Source organism: Mizuhopecten yessoensis, unplaced genomic scaffold (genome assembly GCF_002113885.1).
Source record: "Mizuhopecten yessoensis strain PY_sf001 unplaced genomic scaffold, ASM211388v2 scaffold7167, whole genome shotgun sequence".
Classification (NCBI taxonomy): Eukaryota; Metazoa; Mollusca; class Bivalvia; order Pectinida; family Pectinidae; genus Mizuhopecten; species Mizuhopecten yessoensis.
In genome coordinates this window covers 332,518-354,762 of record NW_018406914.1, presented here as the reverse complement: position 1 = coordinate 354,762, position 22,245 = coordinate 332,518, and the positions used below count along the sequence as shown (strand labels likewise).

The window sequence follows — 22,245 nt, the reverse complement described above, 5'->3', positions numbered from 1 at the left end:
GATTCAATGAAATAGAAATTACTCTTTGGTCGATCAGAAAAAAATCTTATTTGTAGTATACAGATAACTAAAATAAAAGAACTTGGAACAGTTATGATTTTGTAGTTTGACAAACATTGCACCATTTCAATTGGCCAGAATGGAGCGGCTTTTGCTTTCAATATCATAAATAGGAACAATTCAGTGACACAATGTTGTCATCAATAAGTAACAATAGCAATACTCCCTTGCACTATAATTGGAGCATACAAAAATAAGAACAAAGGGGATCAGGCTAACTATGATTTGTCACAATCCCTGTGATATTTCCGAGATATAGCAGTAACAAGTTTTATATGATCCCAACATTTCTCTTTAATGAGACATAACAATAACAAGTTTTATGTGATCCCGGAAGTACACTATGATATATAACAGTTACAAGTTTTATGTGATCCCAGAAGTACTCTATGAGGTATAACAGTTACAAGTTTTATGTGATCCCGGAAGTACACTATGAGATATAACATTAACAAGTTTTATATGATCCCGGAAGTACTCTATGAGATATAACAGTTACAAGTTTTATGTGATCCCGGAAGCACTCTATGAGATATAACAGTAACAAGTTTTATATGATCCCGGAAGTACACTATGAGATATAACATTAACAAGTTATATATGATCCCGGAAGTACTCTATGAGATTTAACAGTTACAAGTTTTATGTGATCCCGGAAGTACACTATGAGATATAACAGTAACAAGTTATATATGATCCCGGAAGTACTCTATGAGATATAACAGTTACAAGTTTTATATGATCCCGGAAGTACTCTATGAGATATAACAGTAACAAGTTATATATGATCCCGGAAGTACTCTATGAGATATAACAGTAACAAGTTTTATATGATCCCGGAAGTACACTATGAGATATAACAGTAACAAGTTTTATATGATCCCGGAAGTTCACTATGAGATATAACAGTTACAAGTTGTATATAATCCCGGAAGTACTCTATGAGATATAACAGTAACAAGTTTTTTGATTGGAATTATAACCCTGAGTTGACAGTTTGGTACTTTGAACATTTTGAGCCAGCTCTACCCCCAAGGGCGCCCAAAGGAGTCAGTGTGCTAAAATTTCTTCATTTGGTATTGTTTAGAATCAGAGTTGCTAAATTCAAATACTTTTCAGTCTTAAATCTGTATGCTAGATATTGAATAAGGCTGTTTTATTGTTTTGTCACTTCTGTTCATGTTTTAAAAACAAAAATCAACTCTCTGTATAAATATATCAGAACTCGGGTGACCGTTAAGGCCCATGGGCCTCTTGTTAAGAAAAAATATCACGAGGTAACAAAACACTCTAATTGTTAATCCTTGGTAATCGCAGTTCATAAAAATGTATGGTCATGGAGATGTGACATGCTTACTCACATTTAGGTATCTAGAAAAAGTACTCCATACTATGTAACATGTAACAAAAAAATAATCTTCCATGTTAGGGTGTAAACTCAAACTAGGATTACAGTGTAGAATATTTATGGCAACAATAATTTAGTATTGTAAAATACATGATTCATTGTAAACTGTTTTCAAACAATGAAAGGGAAACTATACATAGAATATATATAAAAACAACAATCAAATGTCAATGAAAAAGCTATATCACAATCATATGGACATTAAAATATCTAAATGCACAGCGCATATTGTAAAATGATACACGATCGTGACTATAATTATAGAGTAATATTTGATCTGTATATTCGTCAGGCAGCGAAGCTTAACACAGTTTTGAAAAAAAAAACTTGTCATGGCCTCGAGTTGAAAGTTATGCTTTAAAACGCGGTCACATTTATCATTGTTTACTTTATTACATTGGTAGATTAAGATCCATATTTATTAAACTGTGCTTCCAGTGTTTTCCGTCCATAAGACACTAACGGAATGATAGAGAGCGTTATATTTAGTTTTCTAATAACAAAGAAGGTCTTAACATTTCAATTATAAAACATGTGGAAAAAAAAGTACAAAAATATGTACCAGAATAACAAAATACGAATTTGTAAATTATTGAACTTCTTTGTGAAGGCGACGGTAAGAACTGTTTAGCTAGAGTGTGCTCATACTGTATCGAGATAGCGTTCTAAAGCGTATAAAATAATATGGTTTCATATTTTAATACAAGATAATAAAATGCTTAAAATTATATTAAAATATCGATAACTTTTGGTATCTCATCCCAACAACGAACCAAATACAGAAATTTAAACACGCATGTACATATACAATAAAAGAATGAACTTTTCCAAATATCTTATTTAAATAAAGTTTTAATCTCTCTTGCAAATACCACCTTAACGATTTTTCTATGTATTGATACCTGAGTCGATTAGCACCTGAACTGCATTCTATACATTTTTAAACTAAACATTTAATGAGAATATTTTGCTATGACTGCTTAAATATTCAGGTGAGCGATTACAGGCCCTCTGGGCCTCTTGTTACTCTGTGTTATATGAGCATTGTATGTAAACTCCACTCTGTAGTGATTTAAACCGTAGTCGTTAATAATACTTGTGTGATATGCTTGTGTTCACTTTTAAATTATGTGTTCTTGAGTATCGCTCTGTTATACTTGCAACACATAAGGATACTATTTATATAAACAAAACTTCAAATGTGAGTTAAAATTGTTTCAACACACTTTCAATAATTTATTGTAAAATCGTGTCAACATTTGTCGGAAGCTTGAGATCCAGGCACAAGGAACGCCATTGAAACTAGCCACAATTTAATGCGGTTGGTGACTCGGATATCTTGTGATACTTGTTTCATAATACATTGCCCAGCCTGTTTCGTGTGAAATCCCATTAAAACAGATGATTAACACATGTGTAAACCAGCCTCCATGGAAACACGCCTTGTATGTACGCATTGTGAAAAAAAATGTTTCATAGACTAGTAATACAAGGAGGTAACAAAAAACTTAAACTCTATCGCCTATCCCTAGTGATACCCAGTTTTAAAAAAGAGCATTGTCATCGACATATGATACGCATACTCGAATTTAGGTTTTAACAAAAAGTATTCCGTACCTACAGGCATACTTGTAACAAGTGTTGCCGATTTAGGATTTTTCCATCAAAAAGCGAAATTATTATATTATGTAGATATTCATATTATTTTGAATATAACTTTATTTTTATAATACTTCACAATACAAAATATATTGAAACAATAATTACGTATTGTAAAAACACCGCACGAATTACGTCTTATCAGAAGAAACAAATAAATACAGTTTGGCAATTTATTTGACGATGTTGAGGCGATATGACATTAATCATACAAACAAATAAAACGTCCTGAAAAATGTTAAACCAACTAATTAAATTATCCAAACCATGTCAGGAAACACAAATAATTATACCAATATAATAGTGATATGGTCAGAATGTGGTGCAAAGTTATGCATTCAGTAAGCTTTCCTTCATCAGCTCAAAAACGTTTTCTGATAAAGAGGTAGCTTTCCTGCTGGAGTTACGCGTTTTTAGATGCTAATAATAGTATCAAATTTCGTAGGTCACCATTATTACAAAAAATAGACTGGGTTCCAGAATAGATATGTTTCAATACATAAGGCATTGTAATATGATGTAGGATCGTTACTTTAATTGTAAAGTAATGTTTGCTCGGCGAATTTGTCAGGAAGCGTAAATAAATGCCCTTTGGAAAGCCATTTTCTAGCTGAGACTGGATGGTTACCCTTTAATAATGAAGTCAGAATATAACAATTTAACTTGATGACATAGAAAAGATTGATACTTATAATTATGTTTTAAAATTGGCTTCCCGCTGATTTTAGGCATATATTACTTATGGTAAAGTTGGAACGTTATGTTTAGTCTTGGAGTAATACTATNAATTGGCTTCCCGCTGATTTTAGGCATATATTACTTATGGTAAAGTTGGAACGTTATGTTTAGTCTTGGAGTAATACTATACATGTTTATATACTGAGTTATGGGATATGAAATTAATTTCCTTCTCTAAATGCACAATCTTGTTAAATTGGTTGAATGTACTTGAAATAACAAGGAATAAACAATTAACAAAGGCTCGTTCCTCTCTATACAGTGGGGCACATTACCCAAGTTCTTTATGCGACACCCAACCTTCCCAAGATACATAAGTAAAGCAAGTAAGGAAGGTGAAAGGACAAGTAAGTAATGTCAGACAATTTTAGTACCGATTTCTGTACACTGGACTCCACTTTTTTAAGATTCATTTCGTCGTCGTCCGCAAAATAAAACAAAATAGTTTCGTAACGGGTCGAGGCGCAGGTGTAACCTATGATAGATATGTGAACACATACTCGTCCTGTACCCATTCATAGAATCTTATCAGCTTACAACCCAACTAGATGCCATTTTAAAACTTACTTACACGCAAGATCGTACTCTCTGTATAAAAAAAAATAACAACTAACACAAATGTAACAATGCAAATAACTGTAGGATAAGTATAACTGTAGGATACATGTATACCTATACTCTATTTCAACCGTTCAAGATTCAATGTCTCAGCTAATCAGAGCTCATTAACAAGCCATCTTGAGTACGGAATTATAAATAATGCCTTGTTATTAAAATAAACAGTGGGTGCCCACAAACTAGCTTTTCCTCATAATTCCATGCATGGAAACGATTATTTGACTTTTTTTATTTCATCAGTAAAGTACAAGACTTCTGGTATGTTTTTAAGCATTCAATACATCTAAACCAATTAAATTTAGGTTTGTTATCAAAGTAGCTGATAAAATCTATGTTCACACTTATTATATAATTTTTGTGTGTGTTTAACTATTCGATCTATGCTTTGTAATTAAAAAAAAAAAAACGTTTACAAAAAAACACCTATTAAGAGAATATGCTTCTGTGAACGTGACATGACACGTCAGAAAAAATGCTTTGAAAATTGATATAACAGACGAATGACGTCAACAGGCGATATTTATTTGATATTTGTTTTACATCCGCAACATATCTAGGTTTTATAATTATACCAATGTCTTCAAAAATGCACCACAGAACGTTTTTGAACTCACTATTAACAAAGTCCTATAAAATCGTGACAAACAATAGCGGTTAAATGTCGGGGGTGTTCAAGTCCTTATAAACACATCATCCATAGTGAGATTGAATGATTACGTTAAGATAACATTCGGTCACAGGTAATGCATGAATGCATGTCAAATTCGGGTCATATGACTTGACATTATAGGGCATCTATTATCTAAATGATTGATTGTTAAAACGTCAATAAGAGGTCAAATTTTACCTTGTATGGTACATGTATAAAGTAGATAAAAACTAAAAATAACCATAATGTCAGCGACAAACAGGTACAAATGGGAAGTTAATGTCTATAGAGGAAATGCAGCAATAGAAACCGCACTAAAAATAGCACGAAAGACGTCATCAACTCCTACAGTACGTACACAGTTACATATCAGAGGCAAATATGAAACAATTAAATACAAAGTATATACAGCACCTATTTAAAATTTATTTTGTCGATGCAGAAGCCAAACAAGATATTTTTTTACTACACCACATAGCCATTTCGTCCATTCAGGACTCTTCATTGGTAATAAAGGTCAAACAATAAAAAATCCAAGTCAAAGAGTTTTGCAACATATGTAAATACAGCGAGAAGGAAAGACGACTGTGAAACCCTTTAATGCGTTACAATTTTGACTGAATGCGACAGATTATTTATTCTTCAACAAATTTTCATGCAAACTGTGCTGGAATGAATTCCAGCGACACGATGTTTGCCAACCTCGGGTACAAATCGTGCAAGAATAGTTTCAACTAACTTGTCAAGTAATACAACTATAAATACAAAGAATGAATTGATAGCCTGATAGTTTATCTACTACATTAAGGTAAAACTGCTACTATAAACATTACAGCCTTACAGTTTATCTACTAAATTAAGGTAAAAATGCTTCTATAAACATTACAGCCTGAAAGTTGATCTACTAAATTAAGGTAAAACTGCTACTTTAAACATTACAGCCTGATATTTGTTCTACAAGATTGAGGTAAAACTGCTACTATAAATATTACAGCCTGATAGTTATTCTACAAGATTGAGGTAACAGTGCTACTATAAACAGTACAGCCTGATAGTTGTTCTAAAAGATTGAGGAAACAGTGCTACTATAAACAGTACAGCCTGATTGTTGTTCTAAAAGATTGAGGTAACAGTGCTACTATAAACAGTACAGCCTGATAGTTGTTCTAAAAGATTGAGGTAAAAGTGCTACTCTAAACATTACAGCCGGATAGTTTATCTACTGAATTGAGGTAAAACTGCTACTATAAACATTAAAGCCTTATAGTTTATCTACTAAATTAAGGTAAAACTGCTTCTATAAACATTACAGCCTAATATCATTTATCTACTGGATTAAGGTAAAACTGCTTCTAAAACCATTACAGCCTGATATAATTTATCTACTGGATTAAGGTAAAACTGCTACTCTAAAGATTACAGCCTGAAATAGTTTATCTACTGGATTGAGGTAAAACTGCTACTATAAACATAACAAATGTGGGGTGTGTTAGGGTTATCTCCTTTTATTTTTTTATTTTTTTCTTGTTTCAGTTGTGAGGTAAAATAGATAAATGTATATGTCATCAATTATTACTGTAACATTGTTTTCATTTACATGCTATTTAGATAAGAAACTTATTTTCAAAACAGTGATTTAGGTTATAATAAGCGTAAGTGCGATTTCCACCTGGGACCAAAGATGATCTTGTCATCTTATTATGTTTTTATTTACAAACATACAACACAAATTTTATTCCAATTGTCATAATTCCAAATCCTTACACCTTGTAGCAGAATACATTTTTTTATCTATAAATCCTTTAAATTAAATATACATTAAAATGCTGGAAATTCATATTGTCTTTGAGCACATTCCGATAAATATTTTTCAATATATAATATTACCATCTGACTTAGTTATGCAATAAGTCAATAGAACTACTGAATATCAATTATTCTTTCATAAACTTGATAACTGAAATTTTATGGCAATACAATTTGATATTTCCTCGGTTCTTTCTTTACAGTGATGACCTTTTGAAGATGTCCTTTCACCAGTCCCCTTTTTTTCTTTTTTCTTTTTCTTTATAAAATCAGCTAAATCGGTGCATTTTGACGGGAATAATTGATAACTTCACGAAAGGATGTATCAAAATAAATTGATAGTTTTTGATATGTTTGAGACTTCGTTAAGAGGTAAAATAGAAGTTAACCTGATGCCGGAAGTGAAATCTGCACCGACAACATCTGGTATCAAAACGCTGTTAAACCTCGCGAGTATCCTCGGGTCTGTTGCAGTTCACTGTTGCTGCTGTTGTACTTGGTTGGTATTTTCCCAAACATATCACAATATTTTGACTGGTGCAAGTTATATGTGATATGGAAGTTGAACCCGAAGCACAGCAGATATCGTGCGTATAGGGCAGGTAAATGAATAATTTTGTCATTCATGCGTTAAAATAGTGTAAGAGCTATTCGTCCATACATCAAATTTTGATGCATCTGTTAAGGGACAGGGTGTATCTCACTGCAGAACTATATGTTTAAGTGAAAAGATATGATCTGAAAATGCATTATAATTAGTAAGGGGTTGATAGCAATAACATGTTAATGTTCCGTACCCATGTGAACTCGACGATACTATTGATTTTCATGGATCAATAGAGATCAAAGGTGTACGCGATGCATAACTAGGTCACATCACTAGGGGGACACTGTTTGGTCTGACAATTCATTATCTATAGTAGAGGATGATTACAGTAACTAGGTCACATCACTAGGGGGACACTGTTTGGTCTGACAATACATTATCTATAGTAGAGGACGATAACAGTAACTAGGTCACATCACTAGGGGGACACTGTTTGGTCTGACAATACATTATCTATAGTAGAGGATGATTACAGTAACTAGGTCATTTTCTGTACGAAATTGAACTCTTAGCACACATAGGTCTATACTATTTGTTGTTACTCATCGGTCTGAACTTTAACGAAAATGATGTCTCGTATCCTTTTCTTACTTTGCAGGTGACTGATATTTATGTCAAATAGAAACTTTCTACAGCAGGCTTATGATAATTTACTACACCTGGTTTATAATGCTGATTTAAATATATTATTTTTCCATCTAAATACATATATTGTTGATAACTGGTGTTATAGATCATGCGAATGTTTAACTATCTCAGAAAAAAATGGGGAAGAAAAGTTGAAGATTTTCCACCCATATCTAACTGTTTAGGATATAGTCAGTCAAGTGAAACACACCATGCTACGTTAGGCATTACATTGATCAAACACAATTAATGATCCGTCACACGACAATCATTTTCCTTAAATACTCCACAACTCAGTAAAACAAAAAAGATGTACTTTTATCTTGATTTATAAGTTTAGCATACTTGGTGAAACGTGAAAAAAGTACATTTCATCAACACTTCGCAGGTACGATACAAGTTGCCCTGGACACCAGGACTAAAACGTGCACTAACCAACACACTGTTGATAAAACGGTGTAAAACATAAAAGACTGGTGTCCTTGAATCCTGTTGTAATGTTTGTACCTGTTTCCTATTTACCTTATTTAAACCTTACCTAACCGCCCGCGTTTACTCTGCTACCACATCAACAGCCTTGTCTTTGAACTAATATGCTGTAAGGATTACCGAGATTAGTGACAAAGATGAAAGAAGTTTGTGCACAAAAATAGGAAAAGCAATCTTCTCGTTTGTTCTAGAACACACCATTCTGATGAAATTAGTTCGCAATATATATTATGTTCTACCAGCAGCTTAACGACGGGTGAGCTTAGTTACATGTATATTGATTGATAGATTAATATTGATTGATAGTATTACACAAGAATTTCACAATACACCTCGATTTGTAATCACACATCTAGTCACGTACTGTAAGACAAAAGTTACCAAAAAAAATACTTCCTATAAAATGAAGATAACTTTCAGTTGTTGGTATTGTGGTTAGGGACAGCTGTACCCATTAAAACATCCCATCCCTGATTCGGTTGAATCCCCTCAGACTATTTTTAGCGCACAACCGAAGCTATTGTATATAATGATGAGTTGCTATGTACATTCAACACTTACTGCCACAGCTACTCGGACAACAACAGACACTTATAATGGTAAGTACATGTACTTGATTTCTATGGTGTATATGTTTGTTTTTTGTTCTTCACTGTTTTATGTTTTACAAATATGAATGTTTTTGAAAGTCATAGATGTATATAGAACGACTAAGTATGATGTTTTCATCCTGAAATATTTTATTTTCCTGTCACTTTTACTCCCAAATGCATGGAGGAACACACTAAAGTTTTACAATTATATTTCTATAATTAATATATATATAAATCCTTAATACCCTGTTTAATAGTTTTATTTGTGAGCATGATCATTCCAAATTCAAATGATAGTTTCCTTTATAAAATGTCATGTACAATATCTTGGCCTACTGCCAGAAAAGGACGCTTTGACAGATAGGTGCTTGGTTGAGGGTCAACTCGCACAACTTTATAAATCGGCGTTATTCAGCGTCAATTCATTTACATTTTCTGAGTAGAAGGTTTTACTTTTATAAGGTTTCCAGGTAAATGCTTGTTAGGTAAACCGTGAAATCGCTCTGACTTCCTTGTAGTAGTTAAAATGCATTCCATGAAGTCATACCTTCATTTCTTACAAAAGCATTCTTTATACAGATCGCCAATAGGAAAGTGTTAAACGAGAGAAAGTAAACTGTTCTTACCGACAACTCACTCTGAACATCATGTGTTTATTACAATTTATCTATTTAGTAATCGTTTTAGGAAGTATTCCCAACTTGAAGTTGAAATAGTGAGATCCGAAAATATAAAACTCGATTATGTAGTTACAGTACTTATATTATCACACAGACATTGATATCATATAAAGTGAGCCCTACATATATCGCGTACAGTCGGAGCTGCTCGAGAAACCACTTTTGTTAAGATACTACCTGTGTTATATTGGGAAACCACTTTTAAAAATCACCGTTATTGTTTACGTAAATAAGCCTGTTTTAAGAGACCAAATGCAATAAAAGACCACCCTATGTACTTCCCAAAGGTGATATCTTAGTAGATGTTTTATTGATACACAGAGTTCATTTGGGAACCCGTTTACACCACCATTACAAATTCGTGGTATTTGATTCCTATAAATATATTCCAATTAACATACAATGATTTAATCAAACTTGAAGGATTTTGATGCAATTACATTTTGCTGTCTCTTTGTCATGGACTATTTCAGAACGTAAAACTCCATTAAATTCGATAGACCTGATCCATTTAACATTAAGATAAACTCATAAAAAGGATTCTATCCTCGCCGTTTATCATCCCTACCAATGCTAGTTCATATCATATAGTAAATATCTTTAAAAATAGTTTAATTTTAAGCAAATAAATAGACTTGTTTCAGTAAAATGTACCTCAGTATTGATATATTCAGCAATTTCAGAAATTAGAACACCTTTGCCCTGACGTCTGAAGTTGTCAAAGTACATATCAACTAGGCTCATCCTTTCATACCCAACAGTCAAATCTCATTTTTTGGAGTCAAAAACATACTTCTAGGGTCTTGTGAAAGCCCTGAGTGTATGAATATGACTGTATCTTTTACCTATTCGTAACCAGCTGAATTAAAATATATCAAATTTACCGATAGCAAACAAGGTCATTATCCTGTAATAAACGACAATACGGAAAAACAACCAACACCAAATTTGGGAACATGAACCACTTTTTTTCTGTAAAATTCATACTATGAAATATGATTATGCGTTGCTGTATTATTTTATTGAAAAATAGAAGATGAATTATAAGATAAATAACGAGCAGATTTGTTAAACATATTGCAACATACACATCATAGATGTTTGTTACATCAGTACGTAATCGGACACCGCATTAGGATGTTTTAAAGAAGGAAAAAAGTAAGTGAACCGAGAACGCACTCCAAGGATCGCGAGAGGTCAGTGTGATACATGTCCTCTGTTGTTTCGTTTTTATCCTATTGGCTGGTACTACAGACCGCCACAATATAAACGTTAATGCAAACATAGGTTTGCCGACATGATATGTAACGTATGCACATACATGCAATTCTTTGTTTATGAATTTACCTGTCCTCTGAATTTAAGTAGTCCTGGAATAATAATTTAACGCAGATGTGTAACACTAATAACGGTTTTGTCGCCTACATTACAGGATTGCCTCATGAAAGTGAATTGTAAGATTAAGGTTTATATGGTTAATATAAAGTGCTAGCTATATTTCGAAAACGTAATTGAGAAGTACTATAGTTTTTATATCTAGAATAGAACTGATAATTTCCGTTATAAGAGTGCTTTAAACGAGAGATATCAATAAAGGTTTGACAAGTCCATTACTCACTCCGTTATTTTTAATTAAAATAACCTATATGATCCATACACTGTACCTTTGAAAGGAACAGGACACAGCAAATAGTGTGGTTACACAAAGAAAAAAATGAATCACCTTCAGTTTCTGTTAAATACATGGTCCAGTAGGATAACATCAGGAAACAAGAGATAAAAAGTTTGTAAATAAGAGAGAGATGTTCGACTACCTTATAACACTGAGGTTTGATAGGTTATGGCCAGTCCAGCCAGTCCCTCCTTGGTCAGTTACTTTCTATATATTGGTCAATTTTTAAATTCAAAGTTGACTTCACTTTTTCACCCAGTTTATTATTGGAGACGGATATAGGAAGGATATGTATGTGATATATGTTGTATTTGTATAAAAATAGACATACTACTTGCAAGGCATGGTTAACATATGCCCTATTTATATAGCATGTAGAAAGGTGATAAGATTTTGCAAACTAAGTACACATACACCTAAACATTTTCGTTTTGAACGATGGTTTACATTTAAAATTTATCCATAACAAAACGAATGGAATATATGTAGAAGTTTGATAACACTCCTATTATCCTGGATTATAACATAGTTACACTTGATCTTTTTTAAAGTGATTTTTTTCTCATCAGTTTCATATTTTTAAAACTTAGATCGAATATCATTGTTGTGAACTTTCTACATTTGGTTTTACCTCCGATGTTTTATATATATTTTAGTTATTTCCCCCCCTTCCTTTTCCCCCCTTTAACGTTAGTTTTTATCGTTGTAGACAATTAGTAAGTGTTATTTGGTTGGTTGTTGCCAGCCGATTCTATTCGATTCTATTCTATTAAACAATGAAACTTTATTAGTCTGTGATCCGACAATCCGGATAAACTGTTGCATTTTATGTCAAGGCATATACATGCTCTATATAAAAATATATACAAGTACAGTAGTGAAATATTTTGGTGAAACTACCCTCCAAAGATACATTTCGATCTTCCCAGTCCCAAGTCAGTACACCAATAACTGTATTATAACGGTCATAGTGATTAAGTAATGACTTTATTAATTCGAGCTCAGACCACTGTTGTAGTCGGATGATGTGCGCTGGACGTTATCTAATGGAGACTTGTTATATAATATTCAACACACTCGTCGTGATAATATACTAAGAATATCCAGCCCCTATAGGATGGGGCAAGATAAAACATATGCAATGTCAGAGCCCATCCCGGCCACTAAAGTCAACAGGAAGGCCGGTTTATACTACAACAGGAAGGCCGGTTTATACTATAATTGGCGTTGATAGTGTATTTTAAACCAATGGTAGCCTGTGTAGGTTAATTACATCACAGACCATCGGGAACATATTTGTGTGAGGCCATTTATCAACGTCACAAAGGGAATTCCAATAAAGACTCCCCGGCTATTTTTATATACCATCAGGACCACAACAATATCACGTCATTTGTTTTCTTGTCCAAATACATGTTGTCCACGTTGATATATTTAAGTGTGATGTGGTCAGCACGTACGTGCACGAGCAGTCATCTACTTCCATCCACTTCTACGAACGCCGGGCACTAACCGCGGTTTAAAGGGACATTGATGGCGGGGGAGGTTTGGTTGTGAACACATTGTCAGCTCAACGAATGCCTTTATTCATTCAAATGAAGAAAAATTGACGTATTTTCGAAAAAGAAGTCTATTTAACTAATTAGTGATGTTTTTTTTGTTTTTTTTTGTTTATCATTAATCTATGATGAATGGAAGCGATATTTGAGATTACATTTATGCTTGCTGTTAACCTAAAGGACCGCTAAGAGTCTCGCTTATTTCCGAATGACTCTTAGTCAGCATCATCATTATAATGCTTGTTACTGGTATTAAAATATATGTATATAATATGTTCTTGACTTTAATCTTCACTTAATAAAAAGCGATAAATACCATGCAGGCTGTAATAATTACATAGAAAGGAATATGTTGTATTCACTGAAAAATAAAATAATACAGCAAGTCAAAATTCGTTCAGAATATAATCAAGTTTTGCACTTGAGAGAAACCACAAAAATTATTGTTGAAATACCAGGCATGGAAATATAATTATGGAGTACACGAACAGTTCTGTTTACTGACCTGTCATATTGTTAACCCAGAACACGCGTCCTATATATCAAGATATAGTAGCTCAGACGTTCACAACTGGCACAGGACCCGTTTGATACTGGTGTGTTACCCATACGATGGCTAATGTTACCAGTCACATCATATCGGTTAGTACTTATAAGATATTAACTTTTCAGGGTTTTTTAAATGTTTAATGCATGTTTCAACTTATTTTGACCTCATAAAATATATGTACATTGTATAACATACATACATCACAGCGCCAGTACACAAATAAGATGTGTTCATTGATGCTTTTTTTAATATTCTACAAAAATGCAAGGATCAAAGATTAAAATAAGCAATTTAAATTCTTCAAATTCGAGTTCGAGGTGAGTTTTTTTTAATTATTGTAAAAAACATGACAACCAACTACGCCTGTTAAAGCAGTTCCTTGGATTTGTAAACGTCAAAGAGATACAATTATACAATAGATACAAAGTTCACCGACTTAAACACACTCGTCTGGTTAATGCGGCTGTACTGTTATCATGTTTAAACATTCTTAGTATGTTCGGTGTGGACAAGCTATCAGAAATATCTTCATTGGGATAGCAATTTAAAAACATAAAAATGGTACCGTATAACCAAAGATGAAAGACGTCAAAATAATGGTAGCAAAGCTACAATCAAGGCATAACAAAGACTGGAATGAGAATTAACGGAGACTGTGGAACGACAATTAACGGAGACTGTGAAATGAGAATTAACGGAGACTGTGGAATGAGAATTAACGGAGACTGTGAAATGAGAATTAACAGAGACTGTGGAATGAGAATTAACGGAGACTGTTGAGTGAGAATTAACGGAGACTGTGAAATGAGAATTAACGGAGACTGTGAAATGAGAATTAACGGAGACTGTGGAATGAGAATTAACGGAGACTGTGAAATGAGAATTAACGGAGACTGTTAAATGAGAATTAACGGAGACTGTGAAATGAGAATTAACGGAGACTGTGAAATGAGAATTAACGGAGACTGTTAAATGAGAATTAACAGAGACTGTGGAATGAGAATTAACGGAGACTGTGAAATGAGAATTAACGGAGACTGTTAAATGAGAATTAACGGAGACTGTGAAATGAGAATTAACGGAGACTGTGAAATGAGAATTAACGGAGACTGTGGAATGAGAATTAACGGAGACTGTGGAATGACAATTAACGGAGACTGTGAAATGAGAATTAACGAAGACTGTGAAATGAGAATTAACGGAGACTGTTAAATGAGAATTAACGGACACTGTGAAATGAGAATTAACGGAGACTGTGAAATGAGAATTAACGGAGACTGTGGAATGAGAATTAACGGAGACTGTGGAATGAGAATTCAAGATAATTATTGTCTATACACAAATCTTCATAATAAAAGAATATATAGGTAAGCTTTGCATCCAGATTCAAAAACTGTTTCTTATTGCTTATATGTGATCTTAAGCTGCCGATACAATATAACATTTTCTCTTCAATTTTAATTTTGATAAAAAGTCATTATCAAGGTTGAAAGAAACGAGTATACTCTCACGGCATCGTTACTTTGAAAAGCTTTAAAACAGGAATCCTGAAAAAAAAATCCTCCACTCTTCACTATATGCCCTTTACTTCACGTTTTGCCCTTAACTTAAAATTTAAAAACTTAATAGTGAACCTTTTGGCTATCAACTGGGCTTTTTCATCCAATTCGACAAATTATTTATAGATGAAAGAAAGTGCACCTTACTTAAGGAGAAGTGCGTAACATTTCCATGTCATCGTCATTATAATAGGTAGAAAAAAGGAATCCTCGCTAAAAACCCTTATCACTTACATTTTTCACTTAAAATATTTAGCCGTCGATGAGATTTTCTTTCAAATGCAGTATATAATGTTAAAGGTTGAAATAAACTATAAGTTTGTTCAATCAAGCATGCCCGTGACAGACGAAATAAATGTTCATTTAATATGTATATAAACATAATGAATAAGACGGTACTATAAGGTACTATTAGATTAGGATTGTGGGAAGCAGTGGAGTGAATCAGTGACGGGACGGGTAACAAATCAGTAAGGGGAATGTCGTTATTCTAATACGATCAGTTTTCGCACCGAGCAGTGAGCTGTCAGGTTTAACATTAAACATTCAAACTTCAGTGAACGGTTGAGTGGGGTAGTGTTTATACACCGGTGCAGTCATATATTATGGTTTGTATCAGTCAGTGTACATCGTGTATTCTAGAAATATATTAAGTGAATGAAAGGTAATCGCCAAAATATGTAACTAGCCACCCATGGTAAGTATATATGTAACTAACCACCCATGGTAAGTATATATGTAACACAACACCCATGGTAAGTATATATGTAACAAACCACCCATGGTAAGTATATATGTAACGCACCACCCATGGTAAGTATATATGTAACCAACCACCCATGGTAAGTATATATGTAACGCACCACCCATGGTAAGTATATATGTAACCAACCACCCATGGTAAGTATATATGTAACACACCATCCATGGTAAGTATATACGTAACAAACCACCAATGGTAAGTATATATGTAACACACCATCCATGGTAATTATATATGTAACACACCATCCATGGTAAGTATATACGTAACAAACCACCAATGGTAAGTATATATGTAACACACCGTCCATGGTAAGGTATATATGTAACAAACCACCCATGGCAAGTATTTATGTAACAAACCACCCATGGTAAGTATTTATGTAACAAAAGGCGCCTACTTTAACATCGTATAGTATCAGCCTCTTATTGTCTTAATCATTAGCATAATCTCTGCATTTCTCGGAAACGGATAAAGCAGTGTCTGATATTATGACGCACATATTTTATAGACAACGAAAACGAGACAATTCATGTGCAGGACTCCATAAGGAAATCCAATCGCAGAGTGCATTTAGTCTTTACATAAACTGCTCTTTCCTCGTTATCTGCACGGACATTATCGATTAATCGGGATTTTTATCTTCACAGAATTTCAGCGTCACTAACTTAGCTGCAACTACATCATATCCGACCTGTTATTCTGGCCATCTGGTAATGGACTGGCTCTATATCGTGAACGGACTGGTAGCAGTGTTCGTTGCGTTTTGTCTCCTGATGATCTTGTCAGGGGACAGCGATATATTACTTCAACTGATGGAAAGATTCGGCAAATCTCCAGGTATGTGTGAACCGATCTCAAAATTTAGAGGATGTCACTTTAATATTTACGTATTGTCTAGAAACATTTAGTCGTTTTATTGTCGGGTTATTTCATTCTTGTACCTCGTAGGGAGAATTGAAACAATTCAACGGAAAGTGTATTTTATAACATTCTGTATTCTAAATGTATCCATGTATATATACCTGGTGCCTTGATTGTTTGTATATGTATATGCAACGAATACATTTTTAGATATTTTTAATTTAATGTAACATGGTTATTGATAGGTGGAAGGTGAATCACTGGAAATACGTCTAAAAGTGTGCAGACTGTTTTCAAAATATATTTTTCATGAAAATGTCATAAAAGATATCTAAATATCGTTTTCATGTTCGAAGTTGAACAATGTGATACTACATTATTTTAAGAAGATCCAATATGTATATCAGACCATAAATGAGCTGATTTTGTGTTTAGAGTGTTTGACTGAGAAAGTGGTGTGGATCACTGGGGCATCCAGTGGGATCGGCGAAGCTCTGGCCTACGAAATGGCACGTGCACGATGTCGTCTTGTATTATCGGCAAGGCGGGAAAAAGAACTCGAACGTGTCAAAATGGAATGCATCCGTAAGTGTTTTCTTCATATAGTCGAACTTTAATATTTGTATTTCCGTTGAACTTTTCAACCTTATAATTTTGACAAGACCAAAACGTCTGTAGTGTATATTGTCCACTTTGATAGCTAGCATCTTTGTTGTGATTTGTTAACGTCACTTTTAGGTGTTGGTGGTCTCAGTCAAGAGGATGTGTTGGTTTTAAAACTGGACATCAAGGAGTACTCGGAACACGAATCTGCTGTTCAACAAGTGCATAAGACGTTTCAAAAGGTGAGGATACTATTAAGTTTTGTATTACAATAAGCTTCTAATCACCGCACGTGATATAACAATGCAACAAACTGACATTCTGTGTCGTCATCATACACTCAAGTCACTAAAGATCAAACTTGTGATCAACAGGGGTACTTGTTAAACTTAAGGATTAGCTTTTCGATGTAAAACGGGAACAGTTTCATTTATTGCTGCAGTCTTTGCTTTCAAATTCAAATTCCGAAATAGCTTAAAACTGATTACTCTACAAACAGTGTTAGTTGCTTCCCATTTGAACATTTATCTTCAATTAGTTGTACTTTATCACTTACATTTTTTTTTTAAATCATCATATAATTAATGAAGTATTTCTATATACTACACTACATTTAGGAATTTGTTGTTGAATTTGATATTGTCAGTTGAAATTCATTAACATACTGCGGTGGAATGTGGGTATGATGAAATTTCGTGAGGTCAAACTTTCTTGACATTAATTAAGATTCCGCGCAACACCTTCGGTTTTGGCGTGCGATGATGTACAAAATAAAGCTTTTTCGAAAAATTAAGTGCTACACGCAAGATGATCCATGTGTCGTTATGAACTCATCATATAAATTGCCTCTATCAGTTGGTTTTTTCAACTGACAAATGCATTCAGCTAAATGACATTTGTATATTGTACATTTCGAAACACTCGTGGAATCTGTTAATATACAGTCAAAATCTGATATGGAGTTAGTGCAAGAATGTAACTCGTTGTAAACAAAACTGCTGATCACACTGCATTGACGGCACTCTACCTAAACTAGGGAAAGGAATGTATATATATATATACAACTTAACATAATTTTTCAGAATAACTAGAACACTGACAGGTCAGTAAGGGCCCCATCTTGTGGCAATATATCCCCCATAATCATCAGGAAGCAATCTGCCCATATAGCTAAGCTTGATGTTTGACATTTGGACTTCAAAAAGAATCGCAAGGAAGCAAAATATACATTTTACATGAACTATGATGTGAGTCTTGTTTCCTTCCACCTCCATATTTGCTGAGCTAACTGAAATGTAAATACCGGTGCGATACTCATTTGTTAGCTTTGATTTGTTTTATTTCACCTTATATACCTCATCCATGAAGAGCCAGGGTCAAAGTCAGAGATCCACTTTGTCTTTGACCTTAAGACCCAAATGACCTTGACCAATCATTAACCCAGTGAACCTGATCTTTGGTCAGTTGACTTATTCTTTAATTCCGACCAACATTGCTTCTTAATATCATAACAAAATGTTAATCAGTAAAAAATTCAAAACTTGACCTTGACCCTTTGAACCCGGGACCTGGACCTAAGGTCAGTTGACTCTGTGTGAAGTTCTGAACAACATTTCTTCATAATAACATAACAAAATGTTCATCAGGGAAAAGATACAAATTTAACATTCACCTTTGACCCAGTGACCTTGAACTTTGGTCAATTGACTCCTTGTTTATTTCTGAGCAACATTGCTCCAAAGTGTCATAGCGAAATGTTCACCAGTGAAAAGATACAAAATTTAACCTTGACCTTTGACCCAATGACCTTGACATTTGGTCAGTTGATTCCTTGTTTAAATCTGATCAACTTTGCTTCATCATGTCATAACAAAATGTTCATCAGTGAAAAGATGCAAAATTTTACCTTGACCTTTGACCTCGACTTTTTACCTCAGTGTGCCTCTTTGTTTAATTCCGAACAACTTCGCTTCATAATGTAATAGCGAAATGTTCACCAGTGAAAAGCTACAAAATTTTGACCTTGACCCCTGACCTGATGAATTTGACCTTTGGTAAGTTGACTCCTTGTTTAATTCTGATCGACTTTGCTTCATAATATCATAACAAAATGTTCATCAGTGAAAAGATGTAAAATTTGACCTTGACCTTTGAACCTAATGACCTTAACCTTTGACCTTGAATTTTTACCTCAATGTGTATTTTTGTGAACTGAACATCTTGACCAAGTTTTATGTACATCGGTCAATAAATACTAAAGTTATCAGCCAGGAACAAAATTTGTGGACGGACAGACAGACAGACAGAGTGATTACTATCTCCGATACGGGGCCCTAATAATACTATGTATGTACACTTTAAAATCCTATGTGACCTAGTTAAGTTGCTGTAAAGACTATTGGTGCGTTACTGAGTTATGGAATAACTTCTTTATTTAATTAATGGAGGAAAGATCATTTATATGTGATAAAGCCTTATGCTAACTTTTATCACATACATATTTATGAATGAAATAACTTCTTATGTACGTTTGATGTGCATTACCTCCACATCAAAGTCTTTACGATTTAACCACAGTAAGCTATGCATGTTTACAGTGACAACGTCCACCCAATAGCTACATCTAGTGGTACGATTTGCTTAGTTGACAACTTATACTGATCAATTATGGATACTAATTGGTCATACATGAATGCATGTAATTATAAAAACAAATATATAAATCATGGCAGAGCCCTGTGAAGGGAAGAAGTTGCAAAATTAGGCCGTCGTTATAACAAGCGTAACAATATATCAGTGCCCATTAGTGTAATACTTAGAGCATGATAACTTGTGTTATTTTATATGTAAAGAAAATGTCTTGAAATGTTTTTTATCGTAATGGTATAGATCTGTTCGTTTTGCGTTGGAGTTTTGTAAATACATACGCAAATAGAATCGGTTTTTTCCTCACTATTTCAGATAGACATATTAATCAACAACGCTGGGCGCACTAACAAGGGAAAGTGGACATCTACATGTCTGGCTGTAGACCAGGAGTTGTTAGCGGTCAATGTGTTAGGACCAGTATCCTTAACACGAGCCGTTCTGCCCCATATGATGTCCAGGAACGAGGGTCATATTGTTGTTACCAGCAGTGTGGCTGGAAAACTGGGTTAGTTTATGAAACCTAACTTCAACTGGATAGTATTGTTATTCCAACCAAATGTATGCATGCAGTTTGCGTAGGGATAAGTTTGATATCGTTATCGTTTGATAAGTTAAAATAATCTTGTAAAAGTATGTTTCTTTTAAAATTGATCTCTGATCTATAAAACTTTTACAATGCACCAAATGTCTTTGACATTCCCAATTCGACAACAATCACTTGTTCTAGTGTAAGTGACTCCTAGAGATCACATAAATAGTCCTAATAACAGTATGTTTCCTACGTATATGTGGTGGCTTGTTGTTCAATACGGGATAGGTAATATACGTATACGGTTAGCTTCTACCTCGGTAGCTTGACGTTCAATACCCCTTCATACTCGTGGATGACGTAGTTTATTTAACGATCTAATACTTTCACGTGAATCATCGATGTGAACGACAAAACCAACTCATTCTTTAGAATACCAAGTTTGCATCCTGTCTGGAGTAAATAAATGTTTGGTGTTTTCAGGCGCTGCATTGTATGCTGGGTCATATTTCGGTTCAAAACATGCGCTTCAGGTAAGAATAACAATGTATTCACCTATAAGTCGTCAAAGAAATATATTGACGTATATCTGTACATCCACACTTTCCGAACCACGATTTGATTGCTAAGTAATGACTTACCCGAATGATAGTTTAAAGAGTACCGCTGGTGATATGAGGGTTTGATATATATGGACTCGATACAATACCTAACTATATACTTGAGTAGTAATACATATAACTTTATTACTGGAACATGAATATTTAGATATGGTAAAAAATTGCATCGAGAACATTAAGTTACAATATTGTCTTCCAGTGTATACTTTTAACTCATTATCACTTATTCCCAATAGTGATATTCAGTTTTTAATTAATGATCAACTATTTTTAGAAACATTGTTAATGGAAATTAGAGGCAAATCTATAGCTTACGCATCTTACAGGAAAAAGCAACAGAACTTGAAAGAAGAAGACCTTAAGAAAATTATAGAAATTTTAGAAGATAGTATTAACCCAGACCAGGAAGAATTAGGAGATAAGAAAAGAGAGCTAGAATGTATACGTTTGAAAAAAATCAGAGGTAGTATTATTAGATCAAGAGCAAAATGGATAGAAGAAGGAGAGAAACCTACATCTTATTTTTTTAATTTGGAAAACAGAAACTTTATTTCCAAAGTTATTCCACAAATTCAGAAAGAGAACAATGAAATTATTACAAAGCAGAAAAATATTTTAGAAGAAGTACAATCATTTTATGCAGACTTATATAGACATAGGGATGTTGACAATACTGATTTAGATGTTCATCTTCGTGACTGTAATATTCCAAAGTTAAATGATGTGGAGTCTAGCAGTTTAGAGGGTAGAATAACATTGGGGGAAGCAGGGAAAACATTGAAAGACATGAAAAATAATAAAAGTCCTGGGTCTGACGGTTTTACTTCAGAATTTTTTAAGACTTTTTGGAAATATTTAGGTAATTTTGTTGTTCGTTCAATTAATTATGGTTTTACAGATGGTCAGCTGTCAGTCACACAACGACAAGGTATAATAACATGTA

General features: G+C 33.8%; 1 protein-coding gene across 2 annotated transcripts in view; it reads left to right on the top strand.

Annotated features, from left to right (window-relative positions):
- The first annotated feature begins 9,052 nt into the window (after positions 1 to 9,052).
- Positions 9,053 to 22,245, top strand: part of LOC110453191 (dehydrogenase/reductase SDR family member 7-like) — a 17,892-nt gene continuing 4,699 nt past the window's right edge. Inside the window, exons 1-6 of one of the 2 annotated variants that reach the window (XM_021502042.1) lie at positions 9,053 to 9,260; positions 16,688 to 16,877; positions 17,337 to 17,486; positions 17,640 to 17,746; positions 20,466 to 20,658; positions 21,166 to 21,215. In XM_021502042.1, coding sequence (XP_021357717.1) covers positions 9,204 to 9,260; positions 16,688 to 16,877; positions 17,337 to 17,486; positions 17,640 to 17,746; positions 20,466 to 20,658; positions 21,166 to 21,215 — 747 coding nt within the window. In that variant the 5' untranslated portion in view covers positions 9,053 to 9,203. Of the gene's footprint in view, positions 9,261 to 13,665; positions 13,808 to 16,687; positions 16,878 to 17,336; positions 17,487 to 17,639; positions 17,747 to 20,465; positions 20,659 to 21,165; positions 21,216 to 22,245 lie in introns of those variants that run through there. The other variant, XM_021502043.1, reaches the window with a different exon arrangement.